Below are 27,022 nucleotides of genomic sequence, written 5' to 3'. Positions count from 1 at the left end.
TCTATCTAATCGATGGGGGCGCACTATTGTGGGCTTCAATAAGAGCGAAGTAAAATTTCACGTCTTGTTGTGTTTATTCCGTTTTATTCCTTTTTACCCCCCATCTTTTTTTCCCCTCCTTTTTCATTTTATCCGAGTGAGATTTGGCTACGCAGTAAAGCTTAAAATGCCCCCCCCCCCCCTTGCCCCATCCTGGTGACGCCCATGTATCCAACTTTGTGGTAACACGAGTTTGATGTAGTTGAAAACTTCCGTGCTCTTTCCCAAACAACCCCTTCATGACGTGTTTGAACCCAACTCTGTAGCGCAAGGGAACCATTCATGCAATGCGCACACCCATACCATATACATGACTTTTGTGCACACGTTGCTATGGTGGTGTCTACGCATATAATACTTTTTTTTTCAGACCGAGTCAGCCATTGTATTTTCTTTTTGCCATGTGACTCCCTCTCGGCCAATCAAGATACAGTATTTGTGGGTGAGGTGATGTAACAATTGAGGGCATTGCCTGTCCCCTCGTGCGTATATAGACACTGAAAAATTGGGACGTTACCAAAATTGGGCTGGATAGCTCAGCAATTGTAAACTGCTGGCACGGCATTCAATTCCATCTCCAGTCAACTTCTTGCTCGAGCTTATTATTAATTGAATGAGGTTGCTTCATTTTTCTGACATTGACATTGCAGTTTCCCACCGGCCGAGGTACTGCCCAATCTCTTGGATGCAACAACGTGCACGGGAGAGGAGAAATCCTTCTTTGATTGCAGCTTTGAATACAAGCCTGAGTCCTGTAGCGGCTACGCTGGAGTGACCTGCCAGTTGCGTAAGTTGTAGGGCACCTGTACCGGTACTTCATTGTATTACATTGTATTTATTCCCTTGGGCAGCATCGGGCATTGTGGGCACTGATCTCTATATAAAGACTGGATAGCTAATAAAGAGCCGCACAATGAATGAATTTGACGCCATATTGGTGAGACCGGCTGGTGATCTACAAAGGACAAGTTGCCGTCTTTATAGACAGCATGATTTCTTTTGTAACGTCCCGGTTCACTTGACTTATATTTTGACCACCATCACTGACCAAGGTTTACCACAATTTTTCTAACGTCGTGGTTACTTTTATAATGCTGCAAATCACTTTTTCGGCATTTTTGAAATAATAATCACTACGGAAATGTGTCCCTTTTAGAACATCATAGTATGTGTACGTGGCCAAAATGCGCATCAACTGTTGATACAACGCGCGCGTATATACGCGTAGAACGTTCGTATTATACGCGGCCATCTTCGTGAGACCGGGGGCGAATTGGTCAATATGCAAAGTCTACTGTGTGAATGTTGTATGCATATCCACTATCCAGTCTTTATATAGAGATCAGTGATTGTGGGTAGTAACAAGCAGGGCAGTTTGGGCAATACATGGACTAATGGGTTAAATTATGTCATTAATTCGGGCGATTCACAATGCAGTGCACCACCAAGAGTTTGCCACGGAGAGTTCATTTTTCCCAGTGCATTGTGGGAGATGGTCGACAAATTCGCAGCACGGGACATTTGAAATTGTTAGTTTTTCCCGGTCAGTGGTTTCGTAAGCATATGATTCGAGGATCTGCTTGCCCTTTTCTTTTCTTCTTATCAAAATGGTGTTTTTTGTAAGGCGGCAGAACGCTGTGCTCCAATCTATAATATATTAGCTCAAGTTGTCTTCTGACACTCATTCAAATGGGCCGTGTTTTGTCGACCGTAAACCTGAAAAATTGACTCTCCATGGCAAACTCTTGGTGGCGCACTGCATTGTGAATCGCCCGAATTAATCACCAAACTCTAGACCATGTGTCACCCCTGTGAAATCATGCCTGCCAGATGTAGACAGGCAATACAGCCCAAAAAAGTAAAAGTGTGCAAGTTGACTTAAAAAAACCAGGGAGATTTTCCAAGAATACAGGGTGAGTGAAAAAAACAAGAAACCCAAATGGCAGGACCTATTTTGAATGAGGTTTGAAATGGTCCTCCCATTTGGCTTTTTTGGTATTTTTTCTCACCTGGTACATCGGGACACCATATATAGTGTTTAATAACCTTTATAAAAATACATATTTGGTGTCCTGACTAGGTTTATCCAGGGCAAAACCTAATTTGATTTACATCACCCTGATGCAAAAAAATTCCATCTTGTGAAAAATACACCTTTTGATTTTCGGTCTCCTTAAAGCGGATCAAGAGTCAGTGGCTGTCAGACTAGTGGATGGACGGGGCCCGTACGAAGGTCGAGTAGAGCTGGAGTTCGAAGGCAAGTGGGGCACCGTCTGTGATGACAGCTGGGATCTGGAGGACGCCCACGTGGTCTGCCGAGGGCTGGGCTACGCAAGGGCTGGCCAGGCGGTCCAAATCGATGGCGAAACAAACCTCTTTGGAGAGGGCAAAGGAGATATTCTCTTGGATGAGGTCAGCTGCTCGGGCACGGAAGCAGGTCTGCCTTACTGCGGCCATGACGGCTGGAGAGAGTCTAACTGTGCGCACTCTGAAGATGCTGGCGTTGTTTGTCTTACAGGTAAATTCCAGGTGATTTACATCACCCCGACGCAAAATTCCATCTTATGAATAGTTAATGCGGTACCCGCTGCTATGTACATCAGATTCGAACCAGCCAACCGATCCCGTTAGCTCGGTGGTCGAGTGGTAAGACATCTGCACTAGAAAGCAGGAGGTCGTGGGTTCGAGTCTCACCCGAGTGACTTTTTCCAACTTTCACTCGGGAGGTAACACACTGAGTATACAATGTTTATATGTCGGTGAAGGGCAAAACCTAATTTGAGGTAAATTCCTTCTCTGATATTTTTTATCCCCCCACAGCATATATTTCATGCTCACGACAAGATGAAAATCAGAACACAACAATCGCCATTATAAAAACCAGTAGAGCAGTCTATGGAAGATGCCCTTGCTCAGCAAGGGTCTATGAGATGCGAGCAGATTCGGCGATTGATAATGCAAAGCAAGACTGTCTTCACCTTGAGATTTCTGACCATTCAGCGGGCGCCTTCTAATGGGCCTTCTGTATTAACCTGTTGTTGTATTACAAAAATATCGTGACCAAATTGACCCATTTTGACCCAATTGACCCAATTGTCAATTTGTGACAGGCTGAAAATGTGAAATTGGTCTCATTTGAAAAGTTGAAGTCCACTTGGAACCAAAGTTGGGTCATAGGGTAGCAGACCAGTAAATAAACTTCCATAGACCCCAATGGTAAATGCTCCCACTTCAGAAATTCGGGAAAAATACTCACAACTCTCCAAGGTGTTCGAGACACACATCAAATTAAAGCTTATTTCATCATCTTTTATTTTCTTTTCAATTTTTGGGGGGTCAACTGATGACTTTTAGGAGAAATTTCCATCTGAAGATGATCACCCCTGAAAATAGTCCTGAAGCCCATCGCCATTTTGAAAAAGGATGCCTACACTCCATTGCAAAATAAAGCGCTTTTAGGGTCCAAATTACATCCAAATTACACAGAACTGCAAGCTCCCAGTCCTGTGCACGGCTTCCACCCATATTTTTTACAAACCCTCAAGTTCATGGCCCACAGCATGCTCAAATACTGAAGATTTTGAGGGCATGCAAATAGTGATTTGGCCGGCGTAGGCAATTTCGGACCGATTTACTGGTCTGCACCCATAGATGCAACATGGCAACCTTCAAGTGATGGTGATGTCAAAGGTCACACCAAAGTCAAAGGTCACTCTTTAAAGACAATCACGAAAGCAGTAAGATTCAGAACTTCTAGTTTAACCAAATCATCCAAGTTTAGGAGGACGTAATTATTTGTTTGTTTCATACAGTCCATGATAAGTTAATGATATTGACTGTGAAGGAGGGAAAGTTCAGTGGGGATTCCTTTATTTGTGAGCAAGTCTGTATTATTGTTCCTGTGTTCTTTATTTCAGAGGATGATTTGCAAGTGCGTTTGACTGGTGGAGCCACACCCAACCAGGGTGTGGTGGAAGTGTACTTTGCCGGGGTAAGAACATTTCCTTGTTTTTTAAGGACAAAACTTTTGTATATTTTGCATCTTTTTCCCTATTTATAAAAAAAGGCTTTTGTTGCTTTTCCCAATGAATTAAACAGAAAGATCCCTGTGAATTATTGTCAGGCTCTGAAAAGGTTCAAATTTGTAAATCAACATTTCTGAAACTAAAAACAGGCTCATTCAAAAGTCAATAACTTTGGTTTACAAATAAGCAATTTAAAAAAATCAACTTTTCAAGATGAAACCCCAAAATAGCACACAGAAGTTTAAACTTTCCAGATGCTAGGTTTTTGGGAATGTGGCTTAGAATTTGGCCTGAGACTAGTGTATCATAAGAACTCGTAAACACTGAGTTGATTTATGTCAGGTTTTTTTCAATACAAATTGACTTGTTGTTTAATATACAAAAAGTGGATTTAAGACTGTGAACCTTTGGGTAAGTTCTTTAGAAGAAAAATGGATTTGACTGACTTAATTTTATCAGCTGACATCCAATATTACGCTCAAAACCAGGAACCATAACAGGCCCATCCACTAAGCCACCCCGTGAGGTGTGTTGACCAATCACAGCTGCGATATACGATTGACATTACATTTCTTTTCAAAACATGACAATGGTGTACAAATAAAGAATAACTATGTGCTCGGCCGGTTTTAAACACTATGTGTAAGACCAGTTGGAGTCTGGATGCTGATAATTACCCAAGCCGACTGCACAATGTGGGGCACAATGCAGCTGTGCCAGTGTGAATTTAGGACTATGAACTACTGCCTATTTGAGGATTGTGAACATTCAACCAATAAAGCGGTAAAAGGCACCAGATTTCACGGGGATCCAAATTTGATATGACACTGGAAAAGTGTTTAAGATCATCCAGCCGGTCTTTATCATCCATTTAACCAGTTTGCCCCGGGAGTATTTTGACCATGAGGTGAACACTCCTCTTAAGACCAACCCGACCAGCCATATAGGCCACGTGGGTTGGGACACACCATTTTAGAGAGTTTGCCCTGGGGGATTAAGACTCTTAACCGTACTGATCCTATAATTGGTTCCATAAAGGAGCAAAGGTCACTCTGCCTGAGAGATTTCAAGCATAATATTTCTTTGCTAAATTCAATCTAAAAGTACCATCATGATGATGTGCCTAAAATGTTGACTTGTTTTTAATATATGTTGAACTGTGAAAATCGGTGAATAAATAGCCGAGAACGATCTTTTACTGCTATGCTAGCAAATGCCACAATCACCAGAAAGTATAGTTCCAGAAAGCAGTGTGGCTAACAGGAGGTAGTTCACTTAACCACAAGTCATTATCTCGCTAGGACTGTGGAGCAGGGAGGGGAGTTTTGCTTACTTAAGGGCTCCCCAGGGGCTTCCAACAGAGGCCCAAAATGGTGTGTGAAACTAGCAACTTTCTGAAGAGGTCCGTTTTAGTCATGACATTTACTGGACCCAGGCACAGGATTGTTTCTCACTATAACCTCCATGCCGTACGGGTTCAGGCGGGTAGCACACCCTGATATTCACGGCCTCGCTTGCTGTGAGCGGGTCGCAGACAGATACTTTTGGCCTCGCTCGTTGCATGTTTATTTGTCATCTGTTCCGAATACCGCAAAACCTTTGCGTGTATACACGTTGTCCGATGTGAAATGGTTAAAAATGTGTTTTGAGGATAGGTGGCTGATGTTTGATAAAACGTATGGTATGATTACCAATCATATGGTATTTTTTTATTTTTTTTTGGTTAGGAATGGGGACATGTCTGTTCCAACGACTGGGACCTAGGCGAGGCAGAAGTGGTCTGCCGACAGCTAAATTTTGAGGGTGCCAATTCCGCAATTTTTGCTTTTGACATTGGAAACACTCCAGAGAACCGAGAACCGCACCTTCCGATAATGGACTGTGCCGGGAGTGAGCAGAACATCAAAGAATGCGCTCTAGAATTGAAAACTGGATCGTTCTGTTCGCCGGAATATGCTGGCGCTGTGGTCTGTTCAGGTGAGATCTCCAATATTTTTAAATGAAGTTCTTGCATGTAGCACTTGCAAATTCTAGGATACATGAAAGTCCAATTAATAAGCTTTCTTTTAGTACAGTAATCTATCACTGTTCTTTTCAAGTTACAGAGTTTTAAAGTGCTGCATGCTGAACTTAATTAAAAAATTGGTCATGCCATTTCGGTTTCCTTTTTTTTTTACTCGCCCTGTATTACCAAGAGAAAACGCTAATCTCTTTGTTAGCAATTCACAATGCAGTGCGCCACCAAGAGTTTACCATGGGGAGTCCTGTTTTTGCTACAGTCGACAAAACACGGCCATTTGAATGAGTGAAGATCAACACACACTCCGCCTCCACACACGTTTGTTTATGGTGTGAATCAAGGATTTTCTATTGTTCCTCTTTCCTTTTCCTTTGTTGATACTACTAACTTTTTTGCAACAGCTCTCATTGGTTTTGTACACGTTCGACCTCGATTTGGTTCCTGTCCTCGATTCATCGATGATGTTGCACGTGTGTGTCCTCAATTTACACCATAAACACGCACATACGTTCACAGACCTTGGGGTGTGTGTACATTTGATTAGCATGTTTAAGCAAGTTGAGGCAATCTTGACGTTTAAACCTGTCAGCCATGCCTGGGCATGTCCTCCGACATGAACTGGTTAAAGAAAAAAATTGGCGTATCTCATTTTCACGACTACAAAACTCAAAACTCTAAAAGCCTTTTTCTCAGTAGTTAACTTTTTTGACATGACGATAAATGCAAATTTCAACAGCCATAAATTGTCAATGGAATGTCTGATTGAAGTGCAACAAACACTTCTGTAAGGAGAATTTTATTCTCGTTCCTAATGCCTGCAAACCCTCATTTCAACCTCTGCCCAGTTCTGTCTCATTTTGCCAGAACTCACAAATGAGTCTTTGTGTTTTTTTTGTTGGTGAGGTGTTATAATACCTTATCCAACTTTGTGTTTTCGTCACACATGACCTGTGGTTTCTTTTTGTCAAGGATCTAACTCAAGACGATCTCAATGCTTTGTTACTACTTGTTTATTTTCAGAAGCAACAGGTGTAACCCCTGCAGAGACTGTGCGTTTGATCAACAGTGGCATCGTGCCAACCCCCGGGGAAGGTCGCATCGAGGTCTACCATGACGGAATGTGGGGGAATATCTGCCAGGATGAGAATTGGAACAAGGAAGGAGCGTCAGTAATCTGTGGACAATTGGGATTCATCGGTGCTGTCTCCGGTACGCAAATTCTAAACGTGATTTCCTCTTTTTGGTTACTTCAATATAAGCACGTTTTGATTTTACAGGTGAACTAAGAAATTGACTGAACCAGCGACCTCTGGATTTGACGTTCCGGTGCTCTACCAACTGAGCTATCCAACTCTATATTGGCGGTTCCCCAACTTGTCAGTGTTTTTGTTCAAGGAGCGCTAGTCTGAAGCCACAAACTCGTATAAGCTATGTAGCTAGGAATCACGCATGCAAACCTGGGAATTAGCAAATGGGGATTTGAACAATTTGCAATGAAAAGCTCTTTGAGTGATCTCGTTTTTCCTTTTCCCAGGTTTTTAGAAAGGGGGTTGGAGATGAAGGGGGGGGGGGGGACTAGAGGGAACATACCCCCACAAATGTCCAGTGTCTTCCACGTGCCCCCCCCCCCAAAAAAAAAACAGAATGAAAAGAGAGATAAAAAAAGGGGGAAAGAGTGTCCCTTAAGGCAAAATGAAGTCCAGAGACCCCCCCCCAACAAAATAGAAAAGAAAAAAAAAGAGAATATTCTTAACTTTGTCCAGTATAATTTGATTTTCCTGAAGCAAAACATATAGAGCCAGGGTCTCCAAAAACAGGGACCTCAAAATCTCCCTATGTCAAAACCAGAGACTAAGCAGACGTTTGAAAAAAATGTCTGTGACGAGAATCACTTCTATTAAATACTGCACCCGATTTATACTCGGACTCGGTTTGAAGCAGGGGTGATCATGACTTTGCCACAAAACACAAGGTTAAAGAAATTTCTTTTTCCAGTTAAATCAACTGATGAGTGATAATTTTTGTTTTCAGGCGGCTCGTCGGAGTACTACGGTGATGCAACAATTACGGACAGCTGGATGCAGAGCGTGAATTGCGCTGGAACGGAGACGGACATTCTGGACTGCCCCAGCGCAGGATGGTTTGAGAGTTGCAAAACACCCCCAAATATGCCAGCTGCTGCTGTATGCCTTACAGGTAGGCACCTTTGAGGGTGTTGGAGGTTGGGGATTTAATGGAAAGATACTTTTACCATGGAGGGAAATGCCTAGTTAGTGCAAAAGTAACTGGTCCATTTTGGGTACCTCACAATATGAAGTGGGGGGAAGTACTACAGAGCGCATACTGGACAACATGCCTACAGCAGGAAGCATGCCCCACTTATTTGATTCAAAATGTGCACAAAGCTGTTGGCTCCACACGCCAACAAAAGAGGGTGCATTTTGACCACTTTGGAGAGCTCCGTGGATGGGACGGACACACAGCGTGTGCGTTCTGTACTTGTTAACGTGCGAAGTACTTCCTAAATCTGCCAAAGCTATATGCCACAGCGTCTTTGAGTGATCGTCAGGCGTGGTCGGTGTGCCTATGCGTTCGAATTTATCTTGCGATGGTTTCTCAGACTAATCCCCACTCCCATTAACTTTGGAAAACATCGAAATATGCAGTGGATGGACCAGGAACCAGTCTAGGTCTCCCCCAACTCCCCTTTTCTGGCCGTTGAAGGAGTACTTGTGCACGGAGCCCATAGGGTCTTCGCTTGAGAGTCAGGAATCAACAGTGCGTTAGAATGTCTCTCCCTGTAGTCTCCCCCAACTCTTCCTTTCTTACCGTTGAGGGGGTACTTGTGCACGGAGCCCATAATGAGGGACCAATAGAATTTGCAAAACATCCCTGGAATAGAAATGTTTTTTTGTTTACCAAACCTCTCACATTATGTAGCTTCAGTTTCATATGTTCAAACAAGTTTGGACAAAATTGTGTAATCTTGTTAAATGGTTAACATTGAAATTTGTTATAATGGTATAACAAGGGCGGATCCAGGGGGGGGGGGCCAAAGGGGGCCATGGCCCCCCCAAAAACGAAACCAATTTTGTTTTTGTTTTTATGTGACATCGCAATAAAGGCAGGCAATGAGTACACCACCATCTTTTCCTCAAAAAAACATTGGTTAAAGTGGTCAGAAATTGCCTCAGATCGCACCACAGAGCATCTAGAATCCAAAAATTTTTCGGGGCCCTTAAGTGGGCCCCGAACCCTACGCCGTAATTTTTTTTGGCCCCCCCCCAAAATTGTGTTCTGGATCCGCCCTTGTGGTATAATAGTATGGTACCACTAACGTGAGGAGTCTAGGAGCTAATTTTAAGATACTTCTGACCCACTGGGAGTAAGTACGCATACCATGTGTCTTGGATCTAGAAGTTTGCTATTTTTACATCCCTGATGCGTCAGAACATTGACTGAGCAAAAGAAGAGGGTTTGGCCAATAAATATTGATGATGTGTAATAAACTGCACTGGTTGACTCTCGCAGAACCACTGGAGTTACGCCTGGCTGGGGGTTCCAACCCCTACGAAGGTACGGTAGAGGTGTTCTACAAGGGTGGCTGGGGTTCCATCTGCGACGATCTGTGGGACATTGAGGATGCTAAAGTCGTGTGCCGACAGCTAGGCTTCGGAGAAGCCCAGGATGCCCCCAAGTTTGCTTTCTTTGGCCGCAGCAATGCAGACCCCATCTACTTTGACGACGTGAACTGCAAGGGTACGGAGAGCAAGTTGTCCGATTGTGGCCTGGATACAACTCTGCTGTGCGGGCATGATGAGGATGCTGGGGTGATATGTGCTGAACCTCCTGGTAAGTCAGTCTCTTAGCGCATAGGAGAGGCTTTAAAGAAATGCATCATGTCCTCCCCAAAAATGGACATGCACAGAGGTGTTATTTCAAAATGATTGTCTATGCATTTTACTAGCTTATGTCAGGCAGAGGGTCAGAATTTTTAAACACATAGTTCCTGTTTTCATGAACTGACACGCACGCGCTTTGTGCATGCGCTTTGTGAAGTAACGGGTATGATTAGTTTGGTTTTCACGAACTGACACACAAGCACTGTGGCGGAAATACAATTTGGAGAAAACATCTTTGAAAGGTTTGACACGATCTTTCTCCATCCATGTAATGATGGGGTTATAGAATCATTTAATGTAGAAACCTGTTAACTCAATCTTGACTTTAACAGATGCTTAAAAAATTCAATAATTAAAACGGGTTTCAGTTCATGAAAAAAAGAAAAGAAAAAAAAAACATTATAGACATGCATGTTAGTTTGTAAAAACAAAAAATTACACATTAACAACGGTTTTATTTTTTGGTATGACATTTGCAAAACACCACCATGAATTGATGATGGATGATGGTTTTGTGGTTGAGCCTCAGTCCTAACAATGTCAGCTATTTGGCTTGAAACTTTCCTGCATCCTGCAAAACTTTGCTGGAAACCGATGACACGTTCTTTATGCTTCAACTTTCCTCATAGAACCGGAGCCGCTGGTCCGCTTGGCTGAAGGTCAAACTGCCAGCGAAGGACGTGTTGAGGTCAACCTCAATGGCGAATGGGGTACCGTCTGCAATGACGGCTGGGACCTCACGGATGCCGAGGTGGTCTGTAAGCAACTGGGCTTTGCAGGCGCGACTCGCATTACCGACAGTGAGGAGTTTGGCCCTGGCTCTGGTGAAGTCCTGCTTGATGAGGTCCAGTGTACTGGAAACGAGGAACTTCTTCAGGACTGCCCCGTTGCCTCTCCAACAGCCATCGATTGTGTCCACTCTGAAGATGTTGGAGTCGTTTGCACCACAGACCCCGGTATATTCCAATACATTGCGATTCCACATTCAGTGTGCCACCAAGAGTTTGCCACGGAGAGTCCATTTTTTCAAGTTCACACGGTCGACAAAAACATGGCCGACTTGTGATTTGAACAAATGTTAGCAGACAACCTGAGGAAATATTTTGATAGATCGGGGCATTGCGTTGTGACCCCTCACCAAAACACCCTCTTGATTAAAGAAAAGAATGAACAAAAAAGATACTTGATTTATGTGCTTTGAAACGACTCACCAGATATATAAACCCCGCGCCATCAAATTGTCGACCGTCTCCCACAATGCACTGCTCCTCTTGGTGGCGCCATGTATTGGGACTCGCCCATATTTAGTCACATGTCAGATCAGAAGTTGCTTATACGTCAAATCCCAAGTCCGATCACAAGTTAAAGATATAGTCCATCATTTGTAATTTGTGCATTTTGTTTGTTTGAAGCAACAAAAGTCCACAAAATCTAAAGAAGGGTACTGAACAACTAACCTGATGACGTTTGAGATCAGCTTCAGCCGTATATTTCGAGAAAAACAGCATTCTAAGATCTCAATTTCAAATCAAAAGTTGCTGAATCATGTTTTGAATTTGGTCAGATTTCAGCGTCTGAGACACGTTCTCACTGTGCGTGTGCGTTGTGCCAATGCTTGCGCGCGCTTCGCCGAATAACAAAACGAACTACTAATTTAAATTTCCTACGATGCGTCTTAAGAAGCACTGTTGGAAAGGCCTTCTTTCGTTGATTACTTTAAAATGACAGCTTGCCGGAAGGAACAATTTCACAGGCAGTTTACTATCTTTCAACCAAGTATGTTTTTCTAAAAATTAATGTGGCCTGACATTGCAAACTTAGCAAGTTCTTCTTCAGAGGCTAAAACAGAAATGACAGAGGTACATACATTCACATGGGGGGTGCACACAAACATGCAGGGCTGAAAGAAGAAACACAAAAGGAGGATTAGGTGGGTATGTACCTCTGTCATTTCTGTTTTAGCCTCTGAAGAAGAACTTGCTAAGTTTGCAACGTCAGGCCACATTAATTTTTAGATTTATATATTTCAGGTCCACCCAGTCAGTAAGCAGTTTGCAGCAGTCTTAATTTTTTTCAAGTATGTTTTTCAACAATAATTACGGCAGTTACTTTTCGGATAGCTGCAAATGATGGACTATAGCTTTAAATGGCAAGTCAATCACAACAAAGGTCACAAGAAACAAAAGTAGGCATTGGCAAAGAATTCTACCTTTGTCATGGTTCCTTTGATCAGCTTGTGACTAGGCTTGTGACATGAATGGCTTGTACGTTACAAGCCATGTATCACAAGCCAATCACAGGTGTGGTCACAGGTAAAGGGGGCTATAAAAACAGTAATACTTTTGTCAGAGTTTATTTGAATTAATTTATTATTGTTATAATCTTATTGTATATTATTAAGCTTATTATTAATCTGTTATATTAATGTAAAATCAAAAACACCTGATGTGAGTGTTTTTTTATCAGTTTTGAATTTATTAGGGAGATAGCATGGACATTTTATTGAATCAAACATTGTCACACTCTTTTGTTATAGTAATAGAACCGGAGCCACTAATTCAGATTCGACTTGCGGACGGTACAGCTGATCACGTGGGCCGTGTGGAAGTCTATAAAGACGGGGACTGGGGGACGATTTGCGACACCAACTGGGACAAGACTGATGCGGACGTGGTTTGTCACCAATTGGGCTTCGATGAGGGAGCCTACTCGGCCAAATCCTCTGCCTTCTTTGGGGAGGGAGCTGGCTCTATCCTGATGGACGATGTCGGCTGTGTCGGCACGGAGCTAAGCATCACGGAGTGTCCGTCTGCAGGCTCGGCAGGGGTCGGCTGTCAGCATAGTCAAGATGCTGGAGTGGTGTGCGTACCAAACATTGGTAAGATTGCAAAAGGGTATGAAAAGTCGGCAAATAGCATACAGTCACTTCCTTTTGGATCAAAATTGCCTTTGAACTGGCGTGTGGTGCTTCCGAGTCAACATGGCCGGGTGGGGCCTCGCGGACAGTACCACCTGCGAATGTGGGACTGCAGACCAAACTGCAGACTATATTCTATCCCATTGCCCCATCTACCAATCGCCACATGGAGCAGACGGTCTAACTAACTTGGACCAGGAGACCAAACTATGGTTGACCCAACTACAAGCTGATATCTGAACTGTCTACCCGACAAACAAAAGAAGAACAAAATTGATATCTCCTTGTTGATAAAATAACAGAATTTGGATTGTTTTACTGCAAACTCATTTATTCCATTTCGCTTTTGAGTGATTGTATTCAAATTGTGACTGTAATGTATTTCATATGATCTCCACATAAACCATGGTTACATTGTAAAGCCCGGTTCATACTTAATGCGAATGCGAAGTGAATTTGATGTCATGAAACGTTCGCTGTGAAATTCGCCTGAGTTGAAATGTATTAAACTTCTATGAATTCGCAGGGTGAATACTTGCCATGACGTCACACATTCGCATTCGCTTTCGCGCAGAGTATGAACCGGGCTTAAGGCTGTTACTACACCCAGCACCTCCGAGCCACACATTTCAGTGTATCAAAAGTTGATGTCTGTGTCTTCTTGACAGAGCCCCTAAAAACAGTGCGATTGGCTGATAGCGATGAAGAGAACAAGGGGCGCGTGGAGGTCTACTACCAAGGCGAGTGGGGCACAGTCTGTGACGATGACTTTGAGCTGGCTGACGCCGACGTGGTGTGCCGACAGCTTGGCTTCGGCCAGGGTGGTGTCAGAGTCGGCGGCGCAGATGAATTTGGAGAGGGCCCCGGCCCGATTCTGATGGACGACGTGGCATGCAGTGGCAATGAGGGTAGACTAGAGGACTGCGACCGGTCAACGTGGGGCGAAAGCAACTGTGGCCATGCAGAGGATGTGGCTGTTGTGTGTGGAGTTACCCGTGGTAAGATATCAATCTTATGGCATTTATTTGATATTGAATTTCGATAGACATTTGTTTTGAATATCTATAGGCAGATTGTTAGCAGGGTTTTACCCATTTGGTTTGTGCTCTAGATACATCATAACATTGGAAGAAGTGTAGAAGAGTGTTTAGCATGTTGTCACTTATAAAATGAAACTCAAAACTTTAAGTAACATTTTTGTCTATTGCACTTTGCAATGATGTTTCCTTTCCCCCAGTTTGCCCCCCCCCCCAGTTTGCCCCCAACACTTTATTTACAAATAGATTAATTATGTTTATTTTCTTCCCTGTTAAGATTCATAACAAGTTGAAGATAGAGGGTGAATCATCGGTTCTGTGGACACATTTTGGGCCAATGAAAGCATTACAAACATTGGTACTTTGGTGGACAAAACACGCCATCAATGCAATTTTTACAGCCGTAGATAGTGTGCAGCCAACGTCTTTTTACATTTGTTATACATTTTTTATGCACAATTTTGTGGTTTGATACATTTCTCATTCATAAAAACAACTACGTTTCTAAGTTGCTCAAGTGTCCTATTTCCGGACTATTGACTGGTCCCCCCCCCCTAAAAAAATTCCTTGCCCCTCAATTGCCTCCACCCTAATTTTAGAGTCTGACGCCGCCACTGGCATATTTTTTTTTACAAGCATTAGCAATAGAATCGAGTCAAGAGACCCAAAATTGTGCAAACATTTTCTTCCCAAAATGTTTAGTATCACTGAGCTGAAACTTTTACAGAGCAGTTCTTATGCGTCCTTCTTTAAGGGAAGATACAACATTTGCAAACCTCAAAAAACGAAATACTCAAAAATTACCACGAAATACCTTACTGGATTGTTAGGGAATGACAGTCTAAAGCATCCTGTAAAATCCTGGCTGCTGGTATGCTGACATTTTCAAGAAATAGTGTATTTTTTCAACGCTGATCGGCCGACCAGCATTGGAGAAAACTGGCTTTTTTTCAAAAACCACTCCTAATTTTTCATATTGAGTTGTTCCGCATTTTCTTTGCAATTGATTACACACCTGTGAAGAGGTACAAGCCTGCCTGACTGATTCTTTGACCTTACAATTCCCCAAAGTCTATAAATTGCTCCGTTTCATCTTGAGAGGGGTCAGGGAACTAGACTACAAGAACATGATTTTCTTGGTTTTTCCAGCATCTATAAGCCCAAAACGTGAAACAAGTCAGTTTAACAATATTTGCCATAACATACTAATCCTTCAAATCCATTTATTTCTGAAAATTGCAGCAAAAGCAAATGTTGTAAAGAGGTTGTGGAATGCTCGAAGACATTTCCGTCATTTTTTGGGTATATGTTTTCTGTCATCAAATGAGTACAAAAGGTACTTTTGAGAGCTATTTTTCAGGTCCTGTTTCGACCCAAATGTACAATTTGTGTAAAAGTTGTCGTTGCGGGCAGCAAACAAAACACAGTAAATCGGGACGTAATAAACAGGACTCCTTTATGCTACTCTGCATCGGGAGTCCTGTTTATTACGTCACGATTTACTGTGTTTTGTTTGCTGCCCGCAACGACGACTTTTACACAAATTGCACGTTCGGGTCGAAACAGGCATGACAGGACTTGAAAAACAGCTCTCAAAAGTACCTTTTGTACTCATTTTATGACAGAAACAATAGTCGTTTTTATTTCATCACACCTTAGGCTACATATACCCGAAAAATGATGGAAATGTCTTCGAGCATTCCACAACCTCTTTAAGATTTTGAAAACAAAAAGTAGTAATTCATGCAAAAACAAAATGCACAATGAGCCAATGATCCTACATTCCTTTAGCTTTTCAACTTAACCTTAACCCCTTAACCCGTTCTTTTCCTGATCTCTAGTGTTTGGAATTGTTTCATTGATTGCGTACTCAAATTATGACGACTCAGAGTCGCACATTGTTACCATGGATTTACTATAAGTTATCCCGGGAGTGCGAGTGGAACACGGAATAATGTAGTGCGTGTCTGTGTCCCACATATGGGACACAGATGCACTACATTTTCCGTGTTCCACGAGGGCGAGCGTGATAACGAATTTATCTTCAAGCAAACTTGATGTGCAGTACAGTTGGAACGAGCATGTTTTACATGAACATTTCAGCAGTTCAGCGCATGCAGCTTGAATGTCGCTCGCATCTTGGAATAGCGCAATACGCAGGGTGAGGTATGGACCGTGCAATACAGCCTCATATCACACTGTTGTTGCCATGGATCGACCAATCAGGATCGAGGATACAAGTTTGCTTGAAGATACAATATCATAGAAAGTTTGGTAAAGTTGCAATGGGGAATTCGTAGTGCTATATGATATTGACCCTAGAACACATTCAATCGTGAGTTTATTCCCTCTCTCAGATCCTAGTGAACCGACTCTGCGTCTGGTGAGTGAGGACGGACGAACAAATGCCGGCCGTGTGGAGGTTTACTACGACAGCGAGTGGGGAACAGTCTGCGACGACGATTGGGACATTACTGATGCCAACGTGGTCTGCAGACAGCTGGGCTTTGAAAACGGTGCCTACCAAAGCGTATCCGATGCGGGCTTTGGCCCGGGCAAGGGCCTGATCATGCTGGACGATGTCAACTGTGGAAGCCAGGACACCCAATTGCAGGACTGCCCAAGCAGTGGATGGAAGCAAAGCAACTGCGGACACGTGGAGGATGCTGGTGTTATATGTCGAACAGATCCTGGTAATTTTTTTTAATTCAAAGGAATGTGTATTCTAAGTACCATCTATTGACGCCACAGTAACTTTGAGGAAGGTGTGCACAAATTATAAAACCAGGCTTTGAAGGCTGATTAGTTGATAGTCGTCAGCTGTCAGCATGAAGCTTGAAGAACAATTGAGTCAAGGCGACATGGTCCATAGGCCTGCTGTTCATTGCCTATTCCATTCTATTTCAATTTTAACTGATAGCAAAAGGGGCAGTACAAGTAATGAGGGGGTTTGTTTTGGGTACTTCCAGAACCCGAGATCACAGTTCGTCTCGCTGGAGGCACAGAACCGCATGTCGGACGTGTTGAGGTCTACTACGAAGGTGAATGGGGCACCATCTGCAATGACGGATGGGATCTGGATGACGCGACAGTGGTCTGTAATCAACTGGGCTATGGCGGTGCTGAGGGGGTGGCTATCGCTGGGGAGTTTGGCCCAGGCACGGGTCCAGTCCTGATGGATGAGGTGGCATGCACTGGATCGGAGACACAACTCGAAGAGTGCTTGTTCAGCGGCTGGCGGCAAACCAACTGTGTGCACAGTGAAGATGCTGGTGTCTCCTGCCAGAGAACTGGTAAGGAAATGCATATAATAAGGAATTTGTTTGTCGGGCATTTTAGTTACTCTTTATGGATTTTGTAGATGGCAATCCCACTGCTGCCACCATGTTTCAATGTTGCTACTACCTCAGATACATTTAAATAAGTCAGAGATAAGGCCAAGAAAAGATTAGCATGCAGATGGACTTAAAGAGATTTATTGCTTCAGATCAGGGGCCATGAATATTCAATAGCATATTTAAAAAAAAGGGTGCTTTAGGAGTGCCATACAATAACAATAATGTTACTCTCCACAGAAAATGATATGTGCCAACCTAGTCCCTGTCTGAACGGTGGACAGTGCACCAGTGATGTCAATGGCTACACATGTACTTGTCAAGATGGCTTCACAGGAGTAAATTGCGAAACTGGTAAGGTTACCACACATGGCTTATTCAATTCCATTTGATTGATATTCTTTTATAGATGTATTCAAATTGTTTAGAACATAAGATAATAACTTACCTCTATCCACCCAGAAGTATAAATGGGTACCGGCATTAGCTGGGGATTAACCTGCCATGGACTAGCATCCCATCCAGGAGGGAAAAGAAATAGGCCTACTAATGATTTAGCCTACTAACTACTAGGCCTACTACTAGGTCTACTAATGATTTAGCTAGTGTCTCTTATTACTCTTAATGTAGTGCTTTGGCTGCAATTTGATATTGCTGTTTCCAGTTTTGTTTGTGTTTGTTATTTTTCCTCCTGAACTTCTGGAACCAACTATGGCTTCTCTTCTTAGTATCCAAGGCTTTGTTGTAGTCTTGAAATATGTTTTGTTTCCAAAATTATTCAGAAGGAACAACTCCAAGTGTGAGACTGGTTGGGCCAGAACCCAACTACGGACGTGTCGAGGTGAACTACAACGGCGTCTGGGGAACGGTCTGTGATGATCAATGGGGCATGGAGGATGCCAACGTGGTGTGCAGACAGCTGGGCTTTGCTAACGGAGCTGGGCGTTCAGCAACCCTTGCTGAGTTTGGCAGTGGTATGTTTTAAAAGCGAATATTTCTTCAATGTTCTGCTACTTTTTTGAAAGGCCTGATTCAGAGTTGCTGATTGCATGATTCTCACTCCACTCCTCCCTCACCTATTCGGGGATTGGGTCGGGCGTGGTTGTTTCCGTCTGCTGCGACCGTTTCTTGAATTGTTTTTTTTGTGATTGTCATTTGGAGTAATGTGTGAAATGTTGTTGGGCAATCGATCTGTGACAATCTGATAATTTCATATTCCTTCCCTGTCTGACCATTGTATCTATGGAAGAGGAAAGGGGGGGGGGGCTGTGTTTCAGGTCATTAACAATCTGTGAACATTCCCTTAGAGGATAAGTTCTATGGGCTCCGTGCGCGAACAACAGGAGCGCTTATTTACCATTTTTGAGAGTGCCATAATGGGCGGGACACACTGCGTGAGTGTACTGGTTCGCGCACATAGGCCTATGGTGCGAAGTACGCACAACGTATAGTTTATTCTGAATGTGCACAAAGACAAAGTATCTTTTGCTCGGGGTCAGGTGTTGTCGGAAATTCATTCAAACGTTACTCCAAGTGGTCTCCTCCAACTTTCCCTTCCTTACCATTTGAGAGGTACTTGTGCACGGAGCCCTTAACCCCTTAAGGACGGGGTGTAATGGGGACATTCCTCCACACATAGAGCAAGTGGCCCGCATGACTGCACAGCCTTTGTGTGGTAGCGGGACTGCACAAAAGCAGCAGCTGTGGAACTACCCACTAGCTGTGTGACATGGCATACCACAGCTGGCAACTGCATTCCAATGAGGATTAGCGGCCGCGGCCATGACCGCTTCCCGTGCGCATGGGGTTAAGCCCCAGGTAATTATCCGTGAAAAAAGCTCTTGCCGACTAAGTTCACTGCAAAGTGGAATGTTAATGAATTTGTAAGGGATAAAGAGGTGACCTTCACCCCCAATTTCTAACCGCGGTATTGATGAGGTTTCTCAATTTGTTGATGAATCTTTACCTGTTCTCCTGCAGGTGATGGCCCGATTCTCTTGGATGAAGTTGCTTGCTCAGGTGCGGAGACCAGAATTGAAGATTGCCCCAATGCAGGATGGGAAACCAATGATTGTAATCACGCTGAAGATGCCGGAGTGGTTTGCCAGCCTAATGAAGGTATTTTGCAAACATTTATAGACCATTTTCCTCAAGATAATTCCGGGGTGCTTTCCAAGTGACTGAACATTGTCAACATTGAATTGCAATGAGCATGAAAGATTGTGTGCTTCAAGAGTTGTTAAATTTTAGGTTTTGTGTGAATATGCCTTGTAGATTAGTTTCAGTGAACTGAGTGCAGAAGGGGCTGAACAAATAAGACTTTCTGTTGCTTGTAACATCTAAACTTGAAGAGTTACGAGTGCAGTGCAAAACTGGGTACAAAAGAAAACTTCAGAATGCGAGAGGCAAACTTTCAGGGGAAGATCTTTCAACTCGCCTACTTGCAAGACGCTTGAAAGGTGCTTTAAAGGATGGATTTCTGTTCGAAATGGGTATCATGTCTTATTAAACAGAAGCATTTGAAAACAATATCAGTCCTTGTTTATAAAATAAAATAACGTTATAATTTATATTATCCCCAAGCAAGATACATTTGTAGGCATGGTTGTTTTTGTGTGCACAATGGACTGCACAATTAAGGCTTGCATGCTTTGGTGGATGCAGCACAGCACATACTGTCTTTTTAAAGACAAAGCGTGTTTTCCATTCTCAGAGCCCGATGTAACATTGCGACTCGTTGGTGGCGAGAACGACAATGAAGGGCGCGTGGAAGTCTACTACCAAGGTGAATGGGGCACCGTCTGTGACGATGAATGGGATGATACCGATGCCAATGTCGTCTGTAAGCAGCTTGGGTTTGAGAGAGCCGTAGAGGCCATCAGTGGTGCTGGGTTCGGGGAAGGGACGGGATCCATTCTGCTGGATGACGTGGCCTGTACCGAAGATGATTTGAGGCTGGAAGACTGTCAGAGCCGTGGATGGAGAGTGGAAAATTGTGGTCATGCTGAAGACGCTGGCGTGGTTTGTGTTGGTATGTAATCAGTCTGATCATCAGAGTGGGCTTGGATTCTTCATGTAGAGTTTCCATTTGCGTATCAATGGCAACAAGATCACTGTACTGCAGAACCTGCAAGTTAGGACTCAAGTCCAGGACTTGGAATCGAGTCACATCAGCAAAAGCCTCAAACTCATTCTCTGAATTAAACTTTATGACTTGGACTTGACACTCATGACTGGTGCCTGTAGAGTCACATATTTATATTGCCCACAAACTTTATTTTCCGAAGGAAAGTTAAAGCAACGCTAAAGAATGTTAAGCACAAGGTCTGTACCGCAGGAAATACAAATGTTGTTTCCCTGGAAAGTGCATCACTTACATATGGCGTACTTGTATGTGTGTTCATGTCCGTGCACATCCATCTCATACAAATGTGACTCTGACTCGGTCCTGAACCAAAGTACTCGAGACTTGTACTCGGACTCAACCCAAGGTACTCAGACTCAGAGTCAGAATCAACTCAAGTGAAGTGATTCGATTTTAACACTGCTCGTTGTCGTACCTTTTTCCTAGTAAAACAAAAATAAATGAAAAACTACATGAATTTAAAACTGATTGATTTTGACACTCTGTATACTATTTGAAATGTGAAAAGAAAAACGAGAGCTAGCTGATTTACTAACCAGAAATCATTGATTGAATCTTAAAAAAGGACTATGCAGAACTACCATAGAGCGGTCATTTCACTACAACCGCTCCACAAAATGTAACTTCCGTGGCGGAAAAAGTCTCCTTGGTAAAAAAAAGAAGAAATCAAGTTACAAGCAAGTGACACTGGAGATAGAGTAAAGAAAACATACTACAAAACTAGCTCCCAATTAGCAAGTGGTAAGACCGATTCATACTGCACACGAATTGGGAATGCGAAACAAATTTGGCATCACGAAACATTTGCCACGGAATTTGACGGAGTTGAAATTTGCTCAACTTTTGCGAAATCATAGCGTGAAAACTTGCCCTGACGTTGCAAATTTGCGTTCGCATTTGCTTTCGCGCTGAGTGTGAACCGGCCTGTATAGTGAACAAGGTGTACTCTGTGGACTGGCAGTTTGATTTAATTTTCACTTGATGTTCACTAATGTAGAAAACTGGACAAAAAGAATCATGCTTTAGATCAGATCACACCCATAGAAAGGCCTCAGAAGACCCAAGGTTATACAACCACCGCCACCAGTCGCAGACTGGCTTTCCAGAGTTGCACCAAAACAAAAGGGCAAAGAGGAACTTCTCTAGTTGACAAAAAGCGTTTGGTTTCACATGTGCGGACTTTATGTAATAACTTCAAGTTGACTGGACTTCGGAATCATTCCAAACAATTACAACAGTCAATATTTCGCTGAGTTTTACTTTTAGTTTCTCTAAACTGTTTCAATTATCAAACCAAATTCAAATCTAAGGAATAATTTGGTTAGGATTTTGGAGTGGCTGTGGAATGACTGTCCGCAATGGGTGTGACTAGGTTGGACTTTAAGGCTAAACTGCAGTGTGAAAATACCTCTATTCAATTGACTTTCTCCTTGCAGCAGTAACTGACGGTAGTGGTAGTGGTAGTGGTAGTGGTAGTGGTGACGGTGTCACTGACGGTGGAGAGTCCAGCACTATCCGCTTAGTTGGCGGGCCGTCGCCAAACAGCGGTCGCTTGGAGATTTACCGCGAGGGTGCGTGGGGGACCATCTGTGACGACAATTTTGGCTCAGATGAGGCTGACGTCGCCTGCCGGGAGCTGGGCTACCCAGAAGGGGCGCTCCGTGTTGCCATGGCAACAGATTTTGGCCCTGGCGACCTAGACAGCCCCATTCTCCGCAATGTGAATTGTGCTGGGACGGAGACTAGCCTGGACGAATGCCTCATCACCGATTGGGGGACGATACACTGTGCTCATTCTGAGGATGTCGGAATTGTGTGTCGATCAGGTACAATTTTTTTTTAAAACATTCTACTTACCTCCCCAAATCTGAACCAAACATTGTTTTATGAACAAATCCATTCAAAAAAAGTACTCACACCTTCCTAGAACACTGTTGGCCGAGCACTACTTAGTCCTCTTTTACATGAGTTTCAGCATTCATTCTTAGGAAAAAAAGTAAATTTATCAAAATTTAATCTTTTTAAAGAAGACTTTGGTAACTGTTGTTATGGAATAGTATGGTGATATGTTTTTGCCATTTTTTTCCTTGGAATCTTGAAGACACACCTGTGGAAACAACTGTACGTTTAGTGGGAGGTCCCAACCCACACTCTGGCCGAGTCGAGGTGTTCAACCAGGGCGAGTGGGGGACGGTGTGTGACGATAGCTGGGACGACGCTGACGCAGCCGTGGTGTGCCGACAGCTGGGTTTCACCGGCGTTGCGACCAGTGACGATGGCACCTCTGAATATGGCGCGGGAGAAGGCCCCATACTGTATAGCATGACTTGTCAGGGGACAGAGTCCAGTGTGAATGAGTGTAATTGGGCCCTATGGGATACGCTCATCTGTGAACATTCAGAGGATGTTGGTGTCACATGCACAACAGGTAAGTGCTATTTTTAGCTTTATCCTTAGAGCAATATTAAAGTATTTTACAACGCCTGAATAAATCCCAGTCGTCTGATTGGTGGGTTGTTGATCATGTGTCATTGAATTATTCATCCCAACACAAGCGCGGCCGCACTGCAAAAATAGAAGTTCTATTCCATGGTAAATAGAACTTCCACTGCATGGTCACACTATTAGTTGTTCACACAGCCCTGATAACTCTGATACTGTACATTCATATAAGTACCAGTTTACAAGTTACCTGTCGGATTACGAGGATTTATTCAGGCGTTGCACAAAACAAATCATGCATGTTTGACATTCGTTCATTGAAAAGACTAATTTCTATCCAGGAGGTGAAGCTGAAGACTTATATGACATGGGACTCGGACTCGAGTCACGATGGCAAAATGACTCGGACTCGGACTCGACCCTACAGACTTGGAATCGGACGATCTGCGCGACTTGGGATTTGACCAAAAATGCCAAAAACCCCTCATTTTTTTTTTTGCAACAATATAATTACAAAATTAGTTTGGAGAAGATCCTCTTTATCTCCTGAGCAAGTTATACAGTCTGTGTGGTGCAGAAGAAATGCATGCATCTTAGTACTGTACAAACAAAGCGCGTGCGGCTGGCTTATTTCCAATATATTGATTTTGGTAATCAATGTATAGAAACCTGCATCCCAGCGACCACACTGCAAGCTTGACAGTGTTCGGTAGCAGATTATCTTTTCCAGTCAAAAGTGCCTTGCTTAATGCTAAAAGACCTTTCTATTGCCGACACGTAGTTGAAACATTTTGCCAACCACAGTTTGCCAAACTGAACTATGGAAGGTCCAACACTGCAAAAATGAAGAACCAACGCTTCGATTTATGCTACACAAAACGACGCACAATGTTTATAAACAATAGAAAGGTTTATAACACCTCACCCGCAGATTCTGTGTCTTGATTGGCCGAGAGCGAGTCACGTGATACTTTCTATTTTTGCTATCTTTCTGTGCACGGCCAAAAGAACTATACCCGTAGCAACCAAAGTACTATACCATTAGCAACCAAAGTACTATTTCCACGGCGCGGTATTTGTGTGCAAATGCATGCTGGTGTGCGCGTTGGGCGTTGCACGTAGCGCGTTTTGTTCCAAAGAGAGCGCGCCACAGAGTTGGGTTCCAACATTTCGCGAAGGGGTAGTTTGGAAGAGAGAAATACATTTTCCACCAATTTTTTATTGAAATTGAAGTTTATTTCAACTGCGTTCAGATTTAAATAATTTAAAATATTATAACCAAGCAGAATCTGTGGGTGAAGTGTTATAAAACAAATATTGAATGCTTTATCTCGTGGTGAAGTAAAACTAGCCTCCCTCGGTGATCCATGGAGCATTTTATTTTCCCTCGGCTTTGCCTCGGGAAAATAGAATGTCCATGGATCACCTCGGGAGCCTAGTTTTACTACACCACTCGAAGCATTCAATATTTGTATACTATACATAGATTTCCAGTTCATTAAATTAGAGAAAAGCTGTGAAAAAATGGAAACATTTACACCGTGAGGTTTTAACAGTACCTCAAAATGTAGTTCCGATATATGTTAAAGGTGATCATGACTCGGACTTGGACTTGACATTTGTGACTTGTGACTCGGACTCGGACTCGGGAGAGGTGACTCGGACTTGATGTTTGGTGACTCGAATACAAGTCTGCGAAGCTGGGTGGAATGGAACATTCCATCTGTCGCCTCATGAAATTATTCTTACCATTGCACTCATGAACATTCATTATTTATATATTATAACGCCTCGTCCACAGATTCTGTCTCTTGATTGGCCAAAGCATGTCACATGGTATTAACTATATTTGCTTTCTTATCATGCATGAACAAATAAACTATAATAATAATGGTAATGATTTATAAAAAAAATATGCGGAACTATTGACTGTTTTAACTCATGGTATAGTAAAACTAGCTCCGTTATGCGATCCATAATAATAAAATACTCCATGCATCACCATGTGAAGCTACTTTTCTACACCACTCAAAAGCAATCAGTAGTCGTTGACTACAGTGCCTTTCTGAGTGAAGCTAGCTGAGTGCATCTATGATTAGGCACAAATCTTTGGAACTCATAAAATTTAAACTCTACTGTGGAGTATTTTTGTTTGAATTCCATACTGGTTTGTTATTAAGGCTTGTATGCCCATAACCAGAAAGCTTCATCAGTAAATGAGGGTTTCATTTCACTTTGAAAAAAAACAACAGATAATTTCGAAGTGGTCTGGTTTTTTATCCTTGCAAAAAGGCCAAATCAGGTACAGATATAACGCGTCCTGATTGCCTATTACGTTTGTCTCTCAAAACCATCTCAAGCTGATACAATTTTAAAAATTGAAACAATACATTCAGAATCAGTACCTTCAACTGACGAAGTTCGCCTGGTTGGTCCTGAACCGAACCTGGGGCGTGTTGAGGTGAACTACAATGGCGTCTGGGGAACGATCTGTGACGATCGATGGGATATGGACGATGCCAACGTGGTCTGCAGACAGCTGGGCTTTGCTAACGGAGCTGTGCGAACAGCACCCATAGCTGAGTTTGGTCTAGGTATTGTTACTTTTCCCCAGTTTTCTCAAAAAAGGACAATTTGCGTCATGATCATTGAACAATTACCCTGTATTGCAGTTTGAACTGTCTTGGAATTCAGCTTTTCTGATGCAATTTGTGGGATTTTCTGTGAAGAAGTTTTCCCTCATGAGAGTATTTTTTGGCAAAACCTTAAAAGGCTTTTGTTAAGAAGGGAGAATTGTATGAGTTTAAGATTTGTACAATGCACATGTCTAGGCCTTTGTGATGACCTTGCCTGCTAGGCTAGGCTGCTCCAAGCTTTGCTGGAATAAGCAACTGGTCATGTCAGCATCATCGTTGAAAAAACAGGCCTGCCTTTGAGAAATAAATAAATAAATAAAATAAAAGCACCCCTGCAATACTCACTCACTTAGGGATTCATTTATTGTAAACAGAAAAACTGTATATTGAAAAACAAAATGGGTTTCATATATGAATCTTAATGGTAAAAGACAAAGAAACCAAAGATACAGGTTATTCCAAATACAGTGTGCCATTAACCCTTACCCTACTAGACCCTCCAACGCATGCCAATATGTGCCTCAAGAAAATCTCCTATGTTTTTTGCAAGGCCCTCCAATATCTGCCATGTCATTTCAAGGGTAACTGGACAGGCACTCCAATACATGCCACGGAGAACAATGAGAGTCCTCTGATAACAAAGTGAGTGCCCCCAGCTGGTCAGTATCAGGCACCCTCCAGGGCCTCCAACTCCTGCCAATTGGAGCCTTCACTGTCAAGATAGTTTATCCTCCAATTAACTGCAGCTGGAGGGCATTGGCATAACCAACTGACATGCAGTAAACTACCCTCAGAGAGTAAGGGTTAAGAGGCTGCCCACTGCCTAGAGAGTCCATTTTTCAAGTTTACGGTCAACAAAAACAAGGCCGACTTACCGTGATTTGAACGAATGTCAGTGCACAAGTTGAGTTAAATTTTTATCGATCGGGGCGTAGCAATCTGCTGTCTCACAAAAAACACCATCCTGATATTAAAAAAAAAAAGAAAAGAAAAACGATACTTGAATCATACGCTTACGAAACTACTGACTGGACAAACTAAGAATTTTAAGTGTCCCACGCCTTGTGAATGCGTCGACTGTCTCCCACAATGCACTGCGAAAAATGGACTCCCCATGGCAACCTCTTGGTGGCAAACTGTAAGGGAATCGCCCGTAACACGCTGTGTAGCCGGGGATGACACCCCTAAGTCACAATGCTTGCAACATGAGCCATGCTGCAAACCGACTGAAGCAGGTCCAAGTCAGTTTTCTGTTTTCACTTCCAAAAGAAATCGAATTATGAAAGAGATATTTGAATTGTTATCATCAAGGTGAGGGCCCCATTCTTCTGGACGAGGTGGGCTGCACCGGCCAGGAGACCACAATTCAAGAATGCCCCAATGCAGGATGGGAAACCAGCGATTGTAATCATGCTGAAGATGCCGGCGTTGTTTGTTTGCCGGATGAAGGTAAGGTTCACTTGAAACTGTGACTTGCTTAATATTGTATTGCACATCCTCAGGAAGGTACATATGCCTTGACTT

General features: G+C 43.0%; 1 protein-coding gene across 1 annotated transcript in view; it reads left to right on the top strand.

The window, feature by feature from the left end:
• LOC119745692 overlaps positions 1-27,022 on the top strand; it is a 104,492-nt gene that overhangs the window by 28,521 nt on the left and 48,949 nt on the right. Inside the window, 20 exon segments of the mRNA XM_038222233.1 lie at positions 690-826; positions 2,219-2,557; positions 3,957-4,030; positions 5,792-6,041; positions 7,105-7,293; positions 8,116-8,280; positions 9,616-9,936; positions 10,616-10,942; positions 12,523-12,864; positions 13,572-13,901; positions 16,298-16,633; positions 16,910-17,233; positions 17,516-17,629; positions 18,058-18,249; positions 19,256-19,393; positions 19,989-20,306; positions 21,857-22,246; positions 22,522-22,848; positions 25,259-25,456; positions 26,810-26,947. Coding sequence (XP_038078161.1) covers positions 690-826; positions 2,219-2,557; positions 3,957-4,030; positions 5,792-6,041; positions 7,105-7,293; positions 8,116-8,280; positions 9,616-9,936; positions 10,616-10,942; positions 12,523-12,864; positions 13,572-13,901; positions 16,298-16,633; positions 16,910-17,233; positions 17,516-17,629; positions 18,058-18,249; positions 19,256-19,393; positions 19,989-20,306; positions 21,857-22,246; positions 22,522-22,848; positions 25,259-25,456; positions 26,810-26,947 — 4,949 coding nt within the window.

Source organism: Patiria miniata, unplaced genomic scaffold (assembly GCF_015706575.1).
Source record: "Patiria miniata isolate m_02_andy unplaced genomic scaffold, ASM1570657v1 HiC_scaffold_12, whole genome shotgun sequence".
Lineage (NCBI taxonomy): Eukaryota > Metazoa > Echinodermata > Asteroidea > Valvatida > Asterinidae > Patiria > Patiria miniata.
Note: the sequence above shows the minus strand (reverse complement) of the source record. Positions and strands in the feature narration are given on the sequence as shown.